The sequence below is a fragment of the Astatotilapia calliptera genome, chromosome 23 (genome assembly GCF_964374335.1).
Source record: "Astatotilapia calliptera chromosome 23, fAstCal68.1, whole genome shotgun sequence".
NCBI lineage: Eukaryota > Metazoa > Chordata > Actinopteri > Cichliformes > Cichlidae > Astatotilapia > Astatotilapia calliptera.
This window is the reverse complement of record NC_137443.1, coordinates 45,841,959-45,860,056: the sequence shown is the minus strand read 5'-3', so window position 1 is coordinate 45,860,056 and position 18,098 is coordinate 45,841,959. Positions and strand designations below refer to the sequence as shown.

General features: G+C 43.5%; 2 protein-coding genes across 3 annotated transcripts in view; both read right to left on the bottom strand.

Annotated features, from left to right (window-relative positions):
- The window catches only part of LOC145423961 (NACHT, LRR and PYD domains-containing protein 12-like), a 943,237-nt gene that overhangs the window by 318,268 nt on the left and 606,871 nt on the right, over window positions 1-18,098 (bottom strand). The gene's annotated exons all lie outside the window — the stretch shown is intronic.
- LOC113016964 (protein NLRC3-like) lies at window positions 849-7,561 on the bottom strand. 2 transcript variants are annotated; one of them, XM_080296806.1, is made up of 4 exons: window positions 7,044-7,561; window positions 5,154-6,939; window positions 3,786-4,037; window positions 913-1,026 (listed from the first exon to the last, which is right to left on the bottom strand). In XM_080296806.1, exons 1-3 carry the CDS (start codon window positions 7,315-7,317, stop codon window positions 3,806-3,808), a joined length of 2,292 nt encoding a protein of 763 aa, XP_080152932.1. In that variant the 5' UTR covers window positions 7,318-7,561; the 3' UTR covers window positions 913-1,026; window positions 3,786-3,805. The 2 variants fall into 2 exon arrangements, with proteins under 2 accessions (XP_080152933.1, XP_080152932.1); XM_080296807.1 differs by lacking the exon at window positions 3,786-4,037 and having other exon boundaries at window positions 849-1,026; window positions 7,044-7,559.

Sequence of the window (18,098 nt, the reverse complement as noted above, 5' to 3'; positions counted from 1 at the left end):
TTTGTGAAGCAGATTTCTTCTCAGCTGCTGCTTTGAACATTTCCTCATGAACTGTATTAAACTCTGTAAATGAACTGAGAACTATTTCTACATTTGAAACTATGGATTCATTTTCCCGTTCACTTCTGTACGTTAGTGTATAAATGAATGTTAGACTGGGCTCCATGGAAACACTTGGACTGGTCTCAGCTGCCTTCTTTCTGTAGTCCTTTCTCTTCTCCAGCTTCTGTTTGAAATCCTCTCACAGAGCCTGAAACCTGCTTTGCTGTCATGTTTGGGCCTGTGTTCCTCTGCTTTAACACAAACCTCACCACAGCAGCTGTGTGGGTCGTCTCTGTAGCAGCCCGATCAGCTTCTGATACATGAACATCATCACAGCTCCTAACTTCACCTTTATTAGCTTTGACATTCATGTCTTTCTTTTCTCTGTCTGTTTCCACACAAGCTCAAAGTCTCTGCAGCCTGTTTTTATCTGCTATCATCAGATCTCCAACAGCCTCATTCACATCCCTCACACACTCTACAGCCTCACCAGTACTGACTTCATCTTCACTGACTGATGGAGCACAACATGAACCTGTGGAGGCTGAAAAGCTGTCCTGACAAACATCTCCCCGTCACCACTCCACTTCTGTCAGCCTTTAAATGAACCCTGCTCAAGTTTGTCACTTCTATTTGGAGCCAAGAGGAAAACTGTTGTTCAGTCATTTGGAAAGACACAACATTTCTGAAAGCACTCAAAGACACATTTGTCTTCAGACACATCCTGAACATTTAGGAACTAAAGAACGTTTCAAATATCAAAGATCAGAAATATAGAAAAACAACAACAGCTGCAGTCAGTGAACTCACCTCAGAGTCTCCAGTCGACAGTTTGGACTCTCCAGTCCAGCACACAGAAGCTTCACGCCTGAATCCTGCAGCTTGTTGTTACTAATGTCCAGCTCTGTCAGATGGGAGGGGATGGACTTCAGAGCCGAGGCCACAACTTCACAATGAGTCCCTGAGAGTCCACAGTCAGCCAGTCTGTGATCATACAGAAAATACAAAATGTGTTATTATAAAAGCAGAAAGTCTGCATTATAAACACAGACTGAATGTATATGAAGACAAAACAGAGTGAGGTCATAATCTGATGAACATCTGCTCTTCACATCTGTGCTTCAGCTCCTCTTACTGTGTTTGACATGACACAACGATTGAGTCTCTCTCAGACCTGCAGACTTTTAATGAGAATCTTTGTTTGGCTTTAATCTGCAGATGAAGGAGGAAGATGGTGTCACATTTAGGCTTCCATAATGTCCACAGTCTGTCAGTGAGATCTGATCCAGAGTCAGAGTGAAGACACACATGTGGACTGTTTCCTGTCTTGAATCCAGAACATTTTGAATGAGCTCAGCTCAGTGAAGAGTTCCAGCTGGAAAGACGATCTCTGTTTGCTACCTGCTGCTGTCAGGTACGACTGTTCACGTCCACACGCAGGAAAAATCTGCTGACTGTCACCAAACGGAGCAGAAATCTCATCACTGGACAGTAATGATGAATGAACTCAGAGCTGCTGATATCACATCTGATTTCAGGGGAACTAAACACAGAAATGATTGGCTCGTTTTAGCTTTCTGAGCCATTAGTCTGCAGGTTTATCACTAGTTGGCAGAAACAGACTTGTATTAATGTTCAGTGCTTCAGTGTTTATGACTCCAGATCCAGGTGACAGCAAGTCAAAATGATGTTACCTGTCTGTGTCCAGCAGCAGCCTTTGAATATTGTTATAAACTCACATGGATCAGTTTGTCTTTGATTGGTTTGTAAAGTTCAAATTCATTTATATTCATCAACTCTAAATGAAAAATGTTTTTCTTCTTCTATGTTTATTATTAGAGTAACAAATTCTTATAGTTTCCTGTTGTTGAGAATTTCAGTGTAAAACCACTCGGACCTGTGCATCACTGCACACTGTGAAAGTATTACAGCAGTTTAATCTATAATCCTAATCAGTGTGTTTACTGGACTGTAGTCAGACCTCCGTTATACCAAAGGAAACACTGAACGTCTTCAAAGTCACAATAAATTTATAATAAATGCTAATAAATACTGGAGTGTTAGAAAAGATGCTTCCAGCGTGTTTGTCTTTGATAGGGTTTATTCTGTTCGTCTACAGTCTGACCACTTGGGGGCGCTTTTGTCTCTTTTGCTCTGAGCCTTGGGTTTATTCAAACTGATTTTAATAAACTATTTTCTGCAAGTTGAAGCTTCATCTCCATCTCCAGTGGTTGTTGCATATTTTATGACTATATTAGTAACAGTCAGAGAGTTTAGAGTAAATTAGATCTTCACGTTTGATTCTTGACACAACATAAATGGTGAGCCAGTGTCAGAGGAAGTGACAGCATCCACCGAGGACCAGGGGGAGTGGGAGGACTGGGGGACCAGGCCAACAAAAAGGTGATCACTGATACAGGTCAGCAAACATTTGCTCATTTGGTGTCTTAGAGCAGACTCCGCCCAGCTTTGTCGTCCATGGTTGCTCTTTCAAAGGAATCTAGTTACATATTATTTTACTTAATGATTTACTGACACCACTGACTATGCAGGACAACCCCACGTCTGGAGCCAGTGCACATGTGCACAGTCTGTAAATTTATCCAAGTCACACAAGCATTTTGAAATAAGTCCTAATCAGTCCAAGAAAAACAGTCTTGAAGGGTCTGGATGGACTCGCTGACCACACCAGAACCAGCACTGAGGTTTAGTTCTCTTTAAGACAGATTTCATGATGGGAACCAAATAAAACACATTTCAGTCAAACATGCCACAGAGAGCTCTACAGAAAGATTTATTAGGTTCCTTGATGGAGCCATAACAAACGTCAGCGAGCGACCTCCCAACTGTACATTGATTAAAATGACAAAATAAACTGGGAGCGTCTGGTGTGACGTTACTGTGGTCTGAGTGGCGACTTCCACATTCGCCCTCAGTTGAACGTACACATCAGTAACAAGGATCTGTGGAAACTCTCTTGGTAAGTAAAAAGGATGCAGGGAGGCGGATCGAAGTTCAGTCCCAGCCGTGATTCCCTCACCACCACTTTATCACCAGCTCTCATTATTTTAAAGACAGAGACCCTCACACTGGGCTTCACTAGTTACTGCTGGGTCTCTGTTATACAGAAGGCCCATGCCACATTAAGGAAAAAATAATGTCCTTAATTTCAACATTAAAGGTGAAAATGACTTTGAGAATAAAGAAGAAATGTGGAGATTTGCTGTTTCAGGACAAAGTGCCACAGCTGCTGTACTCTCTGAGTCAGTGAAACTTCAGCAGTGGTGTTAGCTAAAGAAGGGAAATGATTCCTGTTACACATCCATGTGTTATATAAACACAGTGTGGTGAAAAGTATAAAGATGCTGAAAGGATGGTGCAGAAAGCTGAAAAACACAAATCTGGAAGATTTGTACAAAATCAAATGTCTTGTAATGGACGGATGCGAGGTTATCGATGGTTCCACCTTCATACAATAAAGAGGATGGATGCTGCAAAACTGGATGATGAAATATTGGTTCAGCACTTTGTTTGAAAGCGCTTTAGAAATAAAGTTATTATCATAAGACGGTGGATCACTTTGTTTCACTAACTCATCTAAACAAAGCGTTTTGTAGAGGGGACAGCAAACCTGGCAGTTTGTCTTGAAACATCAAATCTCCACATTTCAACTTTTTTCTCCAAATACAATTTTGACTTTAACCTCGACTTTATCTTAAAATGATCGGGAATATTTTTCTTACCGTGGTCCTAAAACTCGGCCTTACTCCGTTTCCATCGAAGCAATAAGGTCAGCTTTCTTGTGCTCCACGGTAAACCTGTTCACCGTGGAGAAATCACGCTGAAGAACTCGGCAAGTAAGGCCCCTGTGAGCTCCACATCTCCAGCGTCGGGTCCCAAAAGAATAAAAGTGACTCTCGACTATACTGGCGAACCTGAAGATCTCCACAGAGCTCTCACTAAGTGGCAAGTCAGCATCCAGGTGAGGAGGATGGCTGTGAAACCAAAACGAGCCAGAATGACTCAACAATCCACTTTAAGAAAAACAAACACACAAATCACTCTGGCCCACTCACTGCTGCTACACGTCACCAACCACCAGGGATGATGATGATGATGCTGGCATCAAGTAATCAAAGCTCAGCTTCTCGTCTGGTGATGATTTCTGATCATTTCTATGATGATCGTACCAAATAATGCAGATACGACGTGATCACGCCCAACACTCTGCCAACGGGCACAGACTGACCTCTTCCTGCTGTGAGTCGTCCCTGTCAGAGCCTCGTCCTTGTGACTTGGTGATGCTATGGTGTGTTCGTGACCTCACACGCTGTTTGTGGGACTTTTGTTGTAAAGGGGCGGAGTCACGAGTGGTGACAGTATAAAAATAATGACCTGCAGTGACCTTTGACTCTAATTTTGGATGTATGCTGGCACACTGCTGTCCATCTCAGCTCTTTAGTACAGAGGAAAGAAAAACTAAAGAACTGGAGCACATATGCTGATGGTGATGATGTCACAGATAATGTGATTGTTCACACGTTCAATAATTAGTTGGAAAAATTAAGAAAGTGCAATCAGAGCCCAGATAAAGACAATAACATCAGACAGAAAGAGCAGTGATCAGAAGCACAAACAGAGGCTGCTTTGGACCATCTTCACTGTTTCACACAGTTTCACTTTACTACAAACACGTTCTTTGTAAAGTCTCACTTCAGTCTTCTCTCCTAAGGAGCAATGCTAACAGACCAACAGCAGCACAGACATGAGCAACAGTCTCATTACTGTCTGCTGCACCGTGTTAACACGACCAAGCGGAAACAGCACACAGATAAAACATGTCAGACTGCAAACTCAGCGTAAGACTAAAAACCGACGACGTGGTGAAAAGCTCACAGTTACACACCCACATACATGTGAAGGTGCACTCTCCTACCAAGGTCTCTGCCAGAATAATACAAATGTAGTGTTCTGATAAAAAACAAAACATTTTTAAAAGCATGAAAACAACTCTTCACTGTGAACACAAAATAAAGCAGAATTTATTACTGTGTGACTGAGTAACTAAACTATCACTAATTGATAATATTAATGATCACATCTGGACTCACCGAGCCTTTCTGCAGTTCCTCACAGCTGGAATCAGTCGACGTCGTCCCTCTGCTGTTGTGTTGTACTTCTGCAGGTCCAACTCATCCAGAACCTCCTCTGACATCTGCAGCATGAAGGCCAGAGCTGAGCAGTGGATCTCAGAGAGTTCCTTTGATTTGTTCTCTGACTTCAGGAACTCTTGGATCTCCTGAGATAATAAGATGTCGTTCATCTCCATCAGACAGTGGAAGATGTTAATGCTTCTGTCAGGAGAGGATTTTGTCTTCCTTTCTTTTAGATTCTTGATGACTCTCTGGATGGTTTCTGGACTGTTCTCTGTCTGACCCAGCAGACCTCCTAAGAGTCTCTGGTTGGACTCCAGACAGAGGCCATGAAGGAAGCGAACAAACAGGTCCAGACGACCATTTTTACTCCTGAAGGATTTTGTTAGTGTTTCCATCAAAAAATCATCCAGAGATGACTCTTTGTATTTTTTTCCCAAGAAGTCCTTCAGCACCTCTGACTTCCTGTTGGTGAAACAGTGGAACATGTAGACTGCAGCCAGAAACTCCTGGATGCTCAGATGAACAAAGCAGTAGACTGGTTTCTGGAAGATCACACACTCTCTTTTGAAGATCTCTGTACAAACTCCTGAGTACACCGAGGCCTCTGTCACATCCAGACCACACTGCTCCAGGTCTTCTTGGTAGAACATGATGTTTCCTTTCTCCAGATGTTCAAACGCCAGCCTCCCCAGCTTCAGAAGAACTTCCCTGTCAGCCTCCGTCAGCTCCTGTGGACTCGTCTCATGTCCCTCGTGGTACTTGTTCTTCTTCCTCTTTGTCTGAACCAGCAGGAAGTGTGAGTACATGTCAGTCAGGGTCTTGGGCAGCTCTCCTCTCTGCTCTATAGTCAACATGTGCTCCAGAACTGTAGCAGTGATCCAGCAGAAGACTGGGATTCTACACATGATGTGGAGGCTCCTGGATGTCTTCATGTGGGAGATGATTCTGCTGGACAGCTCTTCATCACTGAATCTCCTCCTGAAGTACTCCTCCTTCTGGGCGTCAGTGAAGCCTCGTACTTCTGTTAGCCTGTCAACACATGTAGGAGGGATCTGATTGGCTGCTGCAGGTCGGGAAGTTATCCAGACGAGAGCCGAGGGAAGCAGATTCCCCTGGATGAGGTTTGTCAGCAGCTGGCTGACTGATGACTTCTGTGTGACATCAGACAGCAGCTTCCTGTTGGTGAAATCCAATGAAAGTCTGCTTTCATCCAGGCCGTCAAAGATGAACAAAAGCTGAGAGACAGCCAGCTTCTCTGCTGTGACCTTCTGTAATGTTGGATGGAAAACATGGAGCAGCTCCAGAAGACTGTACTGCTCCTCTCTGATCAGGTTCAGCTCCCTGAATGAAAGCAGAACCACCACACTGACATGTTGGTTCTCCAAGCCCTCTGCCCAGTCCAGAGTGAACTTCTGCACTGAGAAGGTTTTTCCAACACCAGCCACGCCGTTGGTCAGAACCACTCTGATGGGTCTCTGTTGGTCAGGTAAGGCTTTAAAGATGTCCTGGCACCTGATTGGAGTGTCATGGAGGGCGTCCATCTTGGAAGCTGTCTCCAGCTGCCTCACCTCATGTTGGCTATGAACCTCTTCACTCTGTCCCTCTGTGATGTAGAGCTCAGTGTAGATCCTGTTGAGGAGGGTTCTACTTCCTGTTTCATCACTTCCTTCAGTCACACGTTCACATCTCCTCCTCAGACTGATCTTATGTTCATCTAAAACCTCCTGCAGACCAACATCTGCTGAAAGAAAGAAAAACAGAAAGAAAACTCTTCAATGTCTGAACAACAACAAGAAGTCCAGTTTTCAGAAATGAGTCCATCAGCAGACAGATGTTCAGTCTTACTTTGTACACAGCTGCTCTGACTGGCTGTCTGCAGTCCAGCTCTGCTTCTGGATCTTTCTCCACACTGGGGACAGGACCAGTCTCCTGATGAAGCAGACTGGTCCCAGTATGAGGAGATGCACTGTCTGCAGAACCAGTGTCCACAGCTGGTAGAGACTGGATCCTTCAGGACGTCCTGACACAAAGCACAGCAGGACAGCTGCTCCTCCTCACAGACACCACTCCTCTTCCTCTTCCTCCCTCTGTGAACACATTTCTTTATCACTAAAATCATTGACTGTCAGTGACAAACATCCAGATTTGATGACACTGTGCAGAAGCTCTGATGGTCACAGAGAAAAGTCAAAGTGGAGAAACTTGTGTTTGAGTTCAGAATCCAAGTTTCCTTTGCTGTTCCTGCCTGTCTTATTAAACACAGAGTGATCAGCCTACAAACTCCACAGTAAAAGCCTTCATCACAGAGCTGATTATGTCCTTCACTGGATGTACTGGAAGTTTGGGATCCATCACTTTCAACTGACCTTTGACCTCCTCTAAAAACTGTGGTGGAGCAGCGGTGTCACATTCAGAGTTTTCAGCTTTATTTTGAAAGAGTTCAGTCATCAGGAAGTGAACTTCTGGGTTCTGATTTCCTTTCTATTCTTTTACAGAAGTGAAGAAGAAGAACTAAAAGCTTTGAAATGATCTGAGTGATATTTTTGAACATTGCCACCAAATTGAGTTCAGCCTCCAGCAGTAACTTTGTTTCATGATGCCTCCCTGATGATGTGATGTTTGATTACAAACCTGTTTATGTGTTAGACATTAATCACATGAACACAGGCAGAAAAAAGAAGCCAATGAAACAAATGACAGAAACGTGTTCATTCACTGCCATGATCCATATTTTATATGTACAGATGTTTGTAAAGAACACGTGTGCAGCGCTTTGTTCTGAGTATCTGCTGTCAGCACACAGTGCAGCAATAACTACAACCACACGTTTCTGTAGATCCTGAACATCAGCCTGGAGGAATCTGACCTCAGGTCTGCACACAGAGGAGCTTCACCTCTGGGATGATGCTGGCTTCAGCTCCTTCTACAATCAGGCAGAAGCTTCTGCACCATCAGGACACAAACAGAGAGGAGCTTCTATCCTCAGACCATCCAAGTCCTAAATCAGAACATGCTCCCCTCATAGCATCACCATCAGGGTTTAAACAGGACCTTACATCATGTTCTTGTCTCACTGTCATATTTCAGATCATACCTGATTCATTATGACGTCACACGCTGCTACACTGATCCTGCTGCTTCATTACTGCTGATATTACTCTGCTCACTCTGTTCAGTTACTCTGTTTACATCACTTTGCTCATTTGCTTTGTTCTGCTTGCACTGCTCTGTCAGTACATGCTGTGCTAATGTGGCACAAAGCACTTTAACATTACATCTGCACAATGTTTCATTATTTCATTTAATGATTGTTTCTAATGTTTTGTCCAGTCACAGGAGCAGCTCAGCACATTTCACTGTGTTGTACGTGTATGACGATGCCTGTGACAAATAAACAGCCTCGGACTCTTCAATCTTCTGCATTTCTTTGGAGATCAGCTCAGTGGCCTGTTGAGACCATCTTTCTATTTCTGATGACTCAGTTCAGATTATTATCCTGATACTTTCTTTTAAAATGTGATGAAATCATTTATCTGATGTTCTGACACAAATACACCAAAACAATCCCAAACAGCACAAACCACCACGTTACACACAGTGTAATAAAAATACAGGCAACTACAAATAAAAACACTTTAAAAATATAAACTAAAATTACAAAGTGGTCACAGAATTTCAAACACCCGTAAATGAGTCAGCAGCTCTCTTACATGGTCAGCTGAGCTCCATGATTGAAGAACATTGTTGCTGCAGGTTCATGACTGAAGTTTAGAGGTCTCTCTTTGGAGCAGTCACTCCTCACAGACACACAGCTGGATGCTGGAGACTGTGACCTCTGACCTCTGCAAATACAACCACATTGCATTCATTTCACATCAATTAGTACACCACAAAAGGCATGCAAGAAACACAGTATGAAGGCAAACTTCTGGCTTCAATAACATTCAACAGGTCAGGTGGAAACTTTTCTCAGATTTGATTCATGTTTTTATAGAACGATCCAGCTAAAAAAAATATACCATTAGGTCAGGGGTCAGCAACCTTCAGGACCCAAAGAGCCATTTGGAGCCAGTTTCCACGCAAAAGAAAACACTGGGAGCCACAAATACTTTTTGACATCTAGAATGAAGAGAACACTGTATATACTGTTTTTACCTTTATGCTTTGTGTGAACAACTAAGGTGTGTTGCTTATGAAATCCATGAAGTGCTACAGAGAAAATTACATGTTATTTATGTAATGAACACATTTGAACTCTTAAAGAAATATAACCAAAGGAAAGACACCCAGCTGAACTAAAATGATGTAGCAAACAAAAACTGCTGTGAGCCGCCACCCTTATATCTCCTTTGGGCTTTTGGAGCCTTGACCTGACTTTTAAAAAATAATTGGAAAAAAAGCTCTATGCTGCTGAAAGATGAAAAATAGATATTTGCAAAATTCTGCCTAAATATGTATTTTACCTGGTTAATGTGTGTGGCGGGGCGTGGTCTGCAGCGCCGCTGCAGGGGAGGCGGACGCACCTGAGCGGCACCCGCAATCACGCCTCGCCGCCTTAACGTCTGTGCTGTTGTGTTGGTGTGTGTCGGGCTGTGAGCTGCAAAGCTACAGCCGGCTGTGTGCGTACAGCAACCGTGTGTGAAAAGTGGTCAATAAAGAGAAGCTGAAAAGCGTGTTCATGCAAACATCGTCGGGTCTGCCGTGATATGTTTACAACGGGACTTCTGCTCCTGAACCTCTGCGCACAGCGTCTGCAGGTCGGGGCTGTACGAAGTCACTTTCATCTTTACAGGACTGTAAGCTGTCGTCTGTGAGGCGTGAGCGGTGTTTGTTTTTAACATAGTTCACGGTGGAGAACAGCTGCTGACATAATGTGGATCCGAAGATCCATAATTGGCCTACCTGGGGCTGAAAGTCTCGATAAATGCACGGCGTTTCGGCGGGTACACCGGCTTCCACGAGTGTGACGCTTATTTGAACGATGAAAAAATAAAAAATATAATTTTCTTTTTATATTTCAATATCACAATAATCTTCCAATTTAGAACTACAAGTTAAAAAAGAACATAAATAAAATACACTTCAGCTAAATACTTCTAATTTATTTTCCCAAACCACGAGGAGCCGCACTGTAAGGACTAAAGAGCCGCAGGTTGCCGACCCCTGCATTAGTGTTAGTCAATGTTGCAACTGAACTGAAAAACAAAAGATTTTGGTCCAAAGAAACAAAGTCACTATTAATACAACACAACCCCCCCCAAAAAGAGCCATGTAGACCCCGGGCTCTATGGGTCTTGTGCTCGGAGCTTGTTCCTGTGCTGCCATGATTAGTGCCTCTGTGCTGTCTTTCAGTCCAGCTTTGTTCAGCCACTGGTAGGATTTCTGGATGTCAGCCACTTCCTCTGCCTGCTGGTGGTGCAAACTGTGTTGTTCTGAGTTTCATTGGACGTCTTTGTCCAAAGCACCAGACAAAGGGCAAAGTAGATGCATTTGCATCAGCAGGAAAATACACCCCAAACTAGCATCATCATTATACAACTTTAACAACTGCCACTAAATGATACTTCATACACAGACCAGTGTTAGGTTAAGTTATGATGTCACTGGTAGAACATTTATAGAAACAACCTTTGAACTCTGAGTCAGCAGCTCTCTTACATGGTCAGCTGAGCTCCATGATTGAAGAACATTGTTGCTGCAGGTTCATCACTGAAGTCTGGAGGAAATATTTCTTTGGACCAGTCACTCCTCACAGACACACAGCTGGATGCTGGAGACTGTGACCTCTGACCTCTGCAAACACAAACATCAATAACTGATCAGTTCTCTCTGACAGCCATATGATCAGCTGATCCCTCTGTGATATTGTGTCTGCCTCATAACGCTGACAGGTCAGCCAATCATCAGCGGTTTTTTCTGTCTCTGAATGAACTCAGTTTGTTCTCAGCTCTTCTCTCTGATTCTGCTGCACTGACTTCACTTAAACTTACAGAGTTCAGATCTTAGCAAGAAAACAAGTCAATAAAAAGCAAACTCAGATCAAACAGTTTGAACCAATCACAGATCAATGATTCTGTCATGGTTATGTTGAAATGACTAATAAAGTTAGTAGTGTTCTTACATTATTGCTGCAGGTCCATGACTGTAAGGTGGAGGTGTTTGTGTAACCCCGTCACTCCTCACAGACACACAGCTGGATGCTGCTCCGTCCTCTTCCTCCATCTTCTTGATGTCAGGGTGGAGTTAGTCTGAGAGGTAAACACACACACTCAGAGGTGCTGTTGTACTGGAAGCATCACACTGACGGCTTTCTAATGTTGGAGCTTTGGCCCTAAAGTCCAAACCAGTTATTTTAGAGGCTCAAAGTCTTTAAAAAACACCAAAACCATCACATTATTTAATAAGTACATGATCAGGTGGATGAAGGAACTCAGTGTGTTTGGGATCATCATCATGGTGAGGAGCCCACATGTTACGGCTCCTTTGGAGAGAAGCTGAGGATCACTGCAGGAAGTGAGCTCATGAAACCAAACTGCTGTTTGTGAGCAGGATGACTCTGTTATTGGACCTGCTCTGTGTTCTACATATGATCAATACTTCAAATATCTGTAAACATCTCATCTAGGGCTGGGCGATATGACCCAAAATTCATATCTCGATATTTTTTTAAGCCATAAAGTAAGAACAAAAAGAGTTCTTAGTTAAAGCTGTGTCCCAGATGTCACACAGGCACTTTTATTAACATACAGCACAGATGTACATGAAAAATTACTCAAAATTAAATTATGAGCATTCATTAAATAATAATGCTCCATAAATAAAAGAAAAACAAGGTTGTTTTTGTGCTAAACAAAGAGCTCACAATTGTGCAGTCAAAATGTAAACTAAAAGACGCTGAGCGTAATAACAAAGACAGACAGATTTTACAGCTGCTCTGTTCCCAAGTTTTACTGCGTGACTGACAGCCTGGAGTTTGAAATCCGCTTCATAACCACGTCTCTTACAGGTGCCATTTATGGTCCTTATACACACACAGTACGGTAATATTACGTTGATGCACAGTACGTATCACTCCGCGAAGCTCCTCGGTAGCCGTAATGCGCCGACAATCTATCAAGCGGTGCAGCTCCGTAGCTTACCAAAGTCGTACTCAAACATTTTTGACAGATTGCTGAACGCCGTGTACCACATAAAATCGGTTCGCGGCCACCAAGCACAACCAGAATTCATACATAAGGCGCGCTATCAACTTTTGAGAGAATGAAAGGATTTTAGGGTTAGCGCGGTTAGCTCGTTAGCACGTTGACGCCGTCCAGCCCCACGCATGGGGCGATGCGCAGTAACTCGTTAACGGAGATTTGCCGTGTCCGTCTTGTCGCTGCCTGCACGTGAAGCGATGGGGTAGGAGGGGGAGTTGTCTTCAGTGAAGGCGAGGCGGAGTAACGTTGCGTAGAGACAAAAGTGGACGAAAGAGAGGCAAACTTGCGGCTCCACAACTATAATTATAACGTAACATAGACTATATCGATATAAAGGATATTGTCACATCTTATATCTCGTATAAAAATATATCGATATGTTTTAAAAACTCGATATATCGCCCAGCTCTAATCTCATCTTATATTTGTTGCACTTGGTCACATCTGTCTTTAAAAATAGATTTTTAATGTCACTGAGAGTTCTTTTCTACCTTTATTGATTTATTTTGGAATAAATTAAATATAAAGGTGCCAAAAACTGTCTGCAGCTTCTGCTCTGTGACAGGAAACTACTGTCAGGCTCAAAATGACTTCAGATTATTCATCACAGAGCGTTTATAGATCACAGGACACGTTACAGTTTTACAGCCTCACGGACATAAAACTCTTAAAGTTTGTTTCTGAAGGGATTTTCAGATCAGACCTGATGTTTCTGCCTACAGCCTGTTTACCGATATAATCGATATCAGATATCAGAGCAACAGAAACCTCGGTGATCAGGACGCCGGGACTGAGAACAGGAAGTGGCTCAAACGTCGCACTTTCATAAAGTGAACTCCACTCACAGAGTTTCTGTCGCCATTTTAGTTTTAAAACCCGTCGTGATAAGGGCGGGTCTTACTGTGAACCTGCGCGCTCATTGGCTAATAACTTGAGATTGACAAGTCGTTATCCAATGAGCGCGCGGCTTCTCCCAACATAAAGTAGTTTCCTTTGAAAAACCAAAGTCTGATTATTTTTGCCTCCACTGACGGAGCCTGTTGTTCCCGCCACAGAGACACAGTAATGTCAGAGCGGTGTTAACACTCACCTGCCTCAGCACAGCTCTCACTCTCCTCCTGCTCTCTCAGCTAAACTCACTTCCTCTCTACTTACAGGAAACCAGCGCTCAGAGGAGCCGACCGGCCTCACGTTTCACCCACAGACACGAACAGTGTGGAATTATTTTATGTCATAAGAAGAAACATATTCATGTTAACACTCGCCTGCATCAGCTCCACCTTCCTCCTCCTGCTGCTCTGAACGGAGAATCAACACTTTCACTTTCACTGCTCCTCCCTAAACACAGAGGATGCTGGGACTTGTAGTTTTTACCTTGAGTGATATTTATGGATGTGACACTAAATCACAGCATGAAAACTTCCTGCAAACATGTCACAGGCGATAAAAGTTTCACATTAAAGGTGAAGTTATTTTTCTGTCTCATGTTCAATAAACAGTGAGCTGGGAAAACTGAAGAACAGACTTCAGACGTTCCCTGCAGAGTTTCTGCTGCTCGGTCGTCTGCATGTTGCTGAGACTGAGCTGATGATGAAGCTGTGACGGGTTTATGGCACGTTTGGTTGTGGAGAAGAGTTTTACTGCCGGTGCAGGTGAAATGATCAGAGGTTACAGCCTCTGGTTAAAGTGGAGGCAGCGATCAGGACGGCTGAGCAGCAGAGGTCTCGAGGGTCCTAAAGTGTAAAAGCATCAGCATCAGAATCAGAAAGGGTTTTATTGCCAAATGTTGAGCAGGTTTACAACATTAGGAAATTGCTGCGGTGCTTCAGTGCAAACATACTGCCATAAATTACGCTTAAATAGACATGAAAATAAAAATAAGAATAAGAATTAAAAGTGCTAAGTAGATAGATATATACATGATATATACATGAGTGCAGGTGGTGATCAGTGCCAAACATGGAATGATGCAGTGAACACAGCATAGGGTCATGTGTTAGTGGTGGGAACAGTCATACGGTTATTGTTCATGTGTCCGACAGCAGAGGGGAAGAAACTGTTCTTATGGCGAGAGGTTCTGGTGCGAATGGACCGGAGCCTCCTGCCTGAGGGGAGCAGGTCAAACAGACTGTGTCCAGGGTGAGAAGGGTCAGCTGAGATCCGAGCTGCACGCCCCAGTGTCCTGGAGGTGTACAGGTCCTGCAGAGATGGGAGTCTGCAGCCAATCACCTTGTCAGCAGAGCGCACAACACGCTGCAGTCTCTGTTTGTCCCTGATAGTGGCTCCAGCGTACCACACGGTGATGGAGGAGGTGAGGATGGACTCGATGATTGCAGTGTAGAATTGCATCATCGTCCGTGTTGGCAGGTTGAATTTCTTCAGCTGCCTCAGGAAGTACATCCTCTGCTGGGCTTTCTTAATGACGGAGGTGATGGTGGGCTCCCACTTCAGGTCCTGGGTGATGGTGGTACCCAGGAAGCGGAATGAGTCCACAGAGGTGATGGGGGTGTCAGACAGGATGATGGGGGGGAGTGGAGCTGTGTGCGTCCTGAAGTCCACAATAATCTCCACTGTCTTCTGGGCATTCAGCACCAGGTTGTTGTGGCTGCACCAGGACACCAGACGTTCAACCTCCCTCCTGTAGGCAGACTCATCCCCGTCCGAGATGAGTCCAATAACGGTGGTGTCATCAGTGTTAGTAACACAAAGATCACAGAATGGGATCATCCACACAACACTAACATCTAAATCCACGGCAGGAACTCTTCCAGTGTCCTGAAAAATCTGTGTGCACGATGCTGAGATTAAAATCTGTCTGCTCATCTTAATGCAATATTTTCTAAAGTCTGGTAGAAGTTTTACTGATTTCCAGTCCACTTAGCAGACGTGTGGATAGGTGGTGGGTTGTAGAGCAGACTGAAAGCTTTAAGTTCATCCTCTGATTAAAAACTCAGACCCACAGATACAGGAAGTATAACCCTGGTGTAAGAAAGGAAACAGCAACACGGCAGCCATCTTTTTCCCCCCAAGCTGACCAGTGTCCCAGCAGAAGCTGGGGTTTGTTAGATCCTGTTCGATCCAGAGGAAACAGGCTAAAAGAGTCGATCAGGGGGATCATGGTTTTATTATGTGCTCGTTATGATTGAAGCTCTGGTTGTGTGTTAGAGACAGAACCTGCAGATTCCTCCACTCTGCCTCCTCTTCTGCAGGAATCAGCCTCTTGGCTGGTTTTATTCACCAACGTGAATAAAATCATCAAACTAATCCAAGTTCATTGTGAAATGCCTGAAAATGGAGGAATAAATCTGTCAGTTACCGTATAAAGTTTGAGTTTGTCAGTGTTTTACACGGAGACGGTCGTCAGATGTTGAATGTTTAGCATGAATGTTCCACATCTGGAGAAACCTTCAAGATTAAAGCCAGTGAAAAGTGAAGAGTTTCTGCAGCAGCCGCACTTCCTGCAAATCTGTTCTTTCAAAATAAAGTGAAAAGTCTAAATTTATATTCACGACAGGTTTAAAGGTGAAGGTGGTCACATGGTTTTAGTGGAATGCCTACGTGGGCGCGTCTGAGTGATTTAGATTCAGATTCGTGCAGCGTGGAGCAGTAAACACTTGTTTTTATTCATCTGGACTCATGAATGATTCCAGTTAGCACATTTCCAGCCAATGAAACGTAACTACAGATGAAGACAAACACATTTAAGCTGCCTGACTCTCGAGTGTGGGTGCGTGTTCCCATTTTCAGTCTGTTTTAGTTTTCAGTTTAGAGGAACGCTGCAAACTCACAAAAACTTCTTTCTTGTGAGGTTTTGTTGTCAGACTGATAAAAGCAGCAGCAGCTGGTGTTTGATGAGCAGACGTGTGTTTCCTGTTCTGTAATAATCAGCTTGTTACCATCACATAATGAACTCAGCCGTGACCAATGAGGCCGTCCTTGTGCGGTTCTCTGGCGCTGATTCTGACTGTGACCTTCACCTCTGCAGGGTCGCCTCTGCTCGTGGCTGAGCTCGTGTTTGTCAGGCTGACAAAATAAAAGCTTCTTCATTTCTGTGGCTGAAGAGGAGTCTGCTCTTCTTCACCAACAGGAAGTGAAACATTTCTCACTGATTCTGAAATCTTCACTTGTTTCACAAATTCACAGTAACACACACACGGTTGTGTTTTCATATCCTTGTGGGGACATCTATTTGACATCATGCTCTCCTCAGCCTTTTACTCTAACCATTAAGACTGAATGCCTAACCCTGACCTGACTGTCCCTGACACTAAAACCACATTCTGAGTCTCACAAATGTCTTCAAACTTGTGGGGACGGGCATTTTGGTCCCCACAAAGACATGTAAACATGCACACACACAGGTATTAATGACCTCACAGGTTCATGTTTGGGGCTTTTAGCATCTTTGTGTGTCGCTCAGATTTAATTCACTCTTGTTTTGAGGTTTTGTGCCTTTTTGTTTCATTCTTTGTGCGTTTATTTTCTCTTTAAGCCTTTCAGGACTCGTGCTGTTGGCTTTTTCCTGGTGTGTTATTAGTATTTTTCATTTCTAAACTTATTCTAAAAGAAGGACCGATGGAACATTGATGTGAAAATAAACATGATCATTTAATGTTTTTGTCAATCACAGTGTTGGGACTAACGCGTTATTAAGTAACGTGTTACAGTAACTACGTTATTATTGTGGTAACGAGCACGGTAACTAGTTATTATACTAAAATCAGGAATGCGTTAGTCGTTACTGGGATTTAGATAGGCTCGTTACTCGTTACTTCGTGTGGTGGCTATCGCGGAGCTTCCACAGATTCAGTAACATTAGCAAGTGGTGGAAGCCAGCAGGTGGAGGAGGGAAAGGGGGATGCAGAAGGAAAAGAGACCCGAGGCAGCCGCCGGTCCAAGTGTGAACTGAACTTCAGGTAAGAAGTTATGACCTGCAGTCTCTCTGGGTCAGATATAAACCAAGTTTAGGTGGAGTTTATTTTTGTTATTCTGACTTTTTCCGTACTGCATACTAGCTAGCATGACAGAGTTTCTATACAGCTGGGTGGGTGCTATGAAGTTAATGATGTTGAACTTTATTTTGTTCATAAGTTATTAGAATTGCCAACCGTCTCATCTGGTATTCAGAGAAAATATTACGCATTTCTTATTGAGGTGAAAAGGAACAGTTAGTCCCGTAATTCAGCTACAATGAAAAAGGCACAAAGCTGGAGTTATTCTGTGTCTTTGCTGCACAGCTGCCTCTTCTTCTCTCATTCTCTCCCCCTCCCTCTCCCGTTTCTACTTCAATCATGAAAACTGATCAATGATCAGCTGATCGTCTCTCTTGTTTGTTTATCGCCCACTTTGCATCAGAAAGAGGAAACCAGCGGAGTTCATGTTAAACAGCAGCAGCACGTTTAAGCTTGATCAGCTGTTGTTAGAATTTATTTCATATTAATTTCTAGTATCAGCTGATGTTTGCTGGAGCCACAGCTGCAAAAAAACTGCTGGTCATGATGTCGGTTTGGTTATCTGGTGAGAGGGAAACATGAAGATGAAACCAGGAGATGTCCTTACTGAATCATCAGAGCTGTGATGGAGAAACAGGTTTACCTTTTAGGTGACATGAATGAGTTGAAGGGAAGTTATGAACTGTTTCTGAGAGACAAATAACACCAGCATCCTTTTTTAGGTAGCTGACAGCTGGTAACTGTGCAGG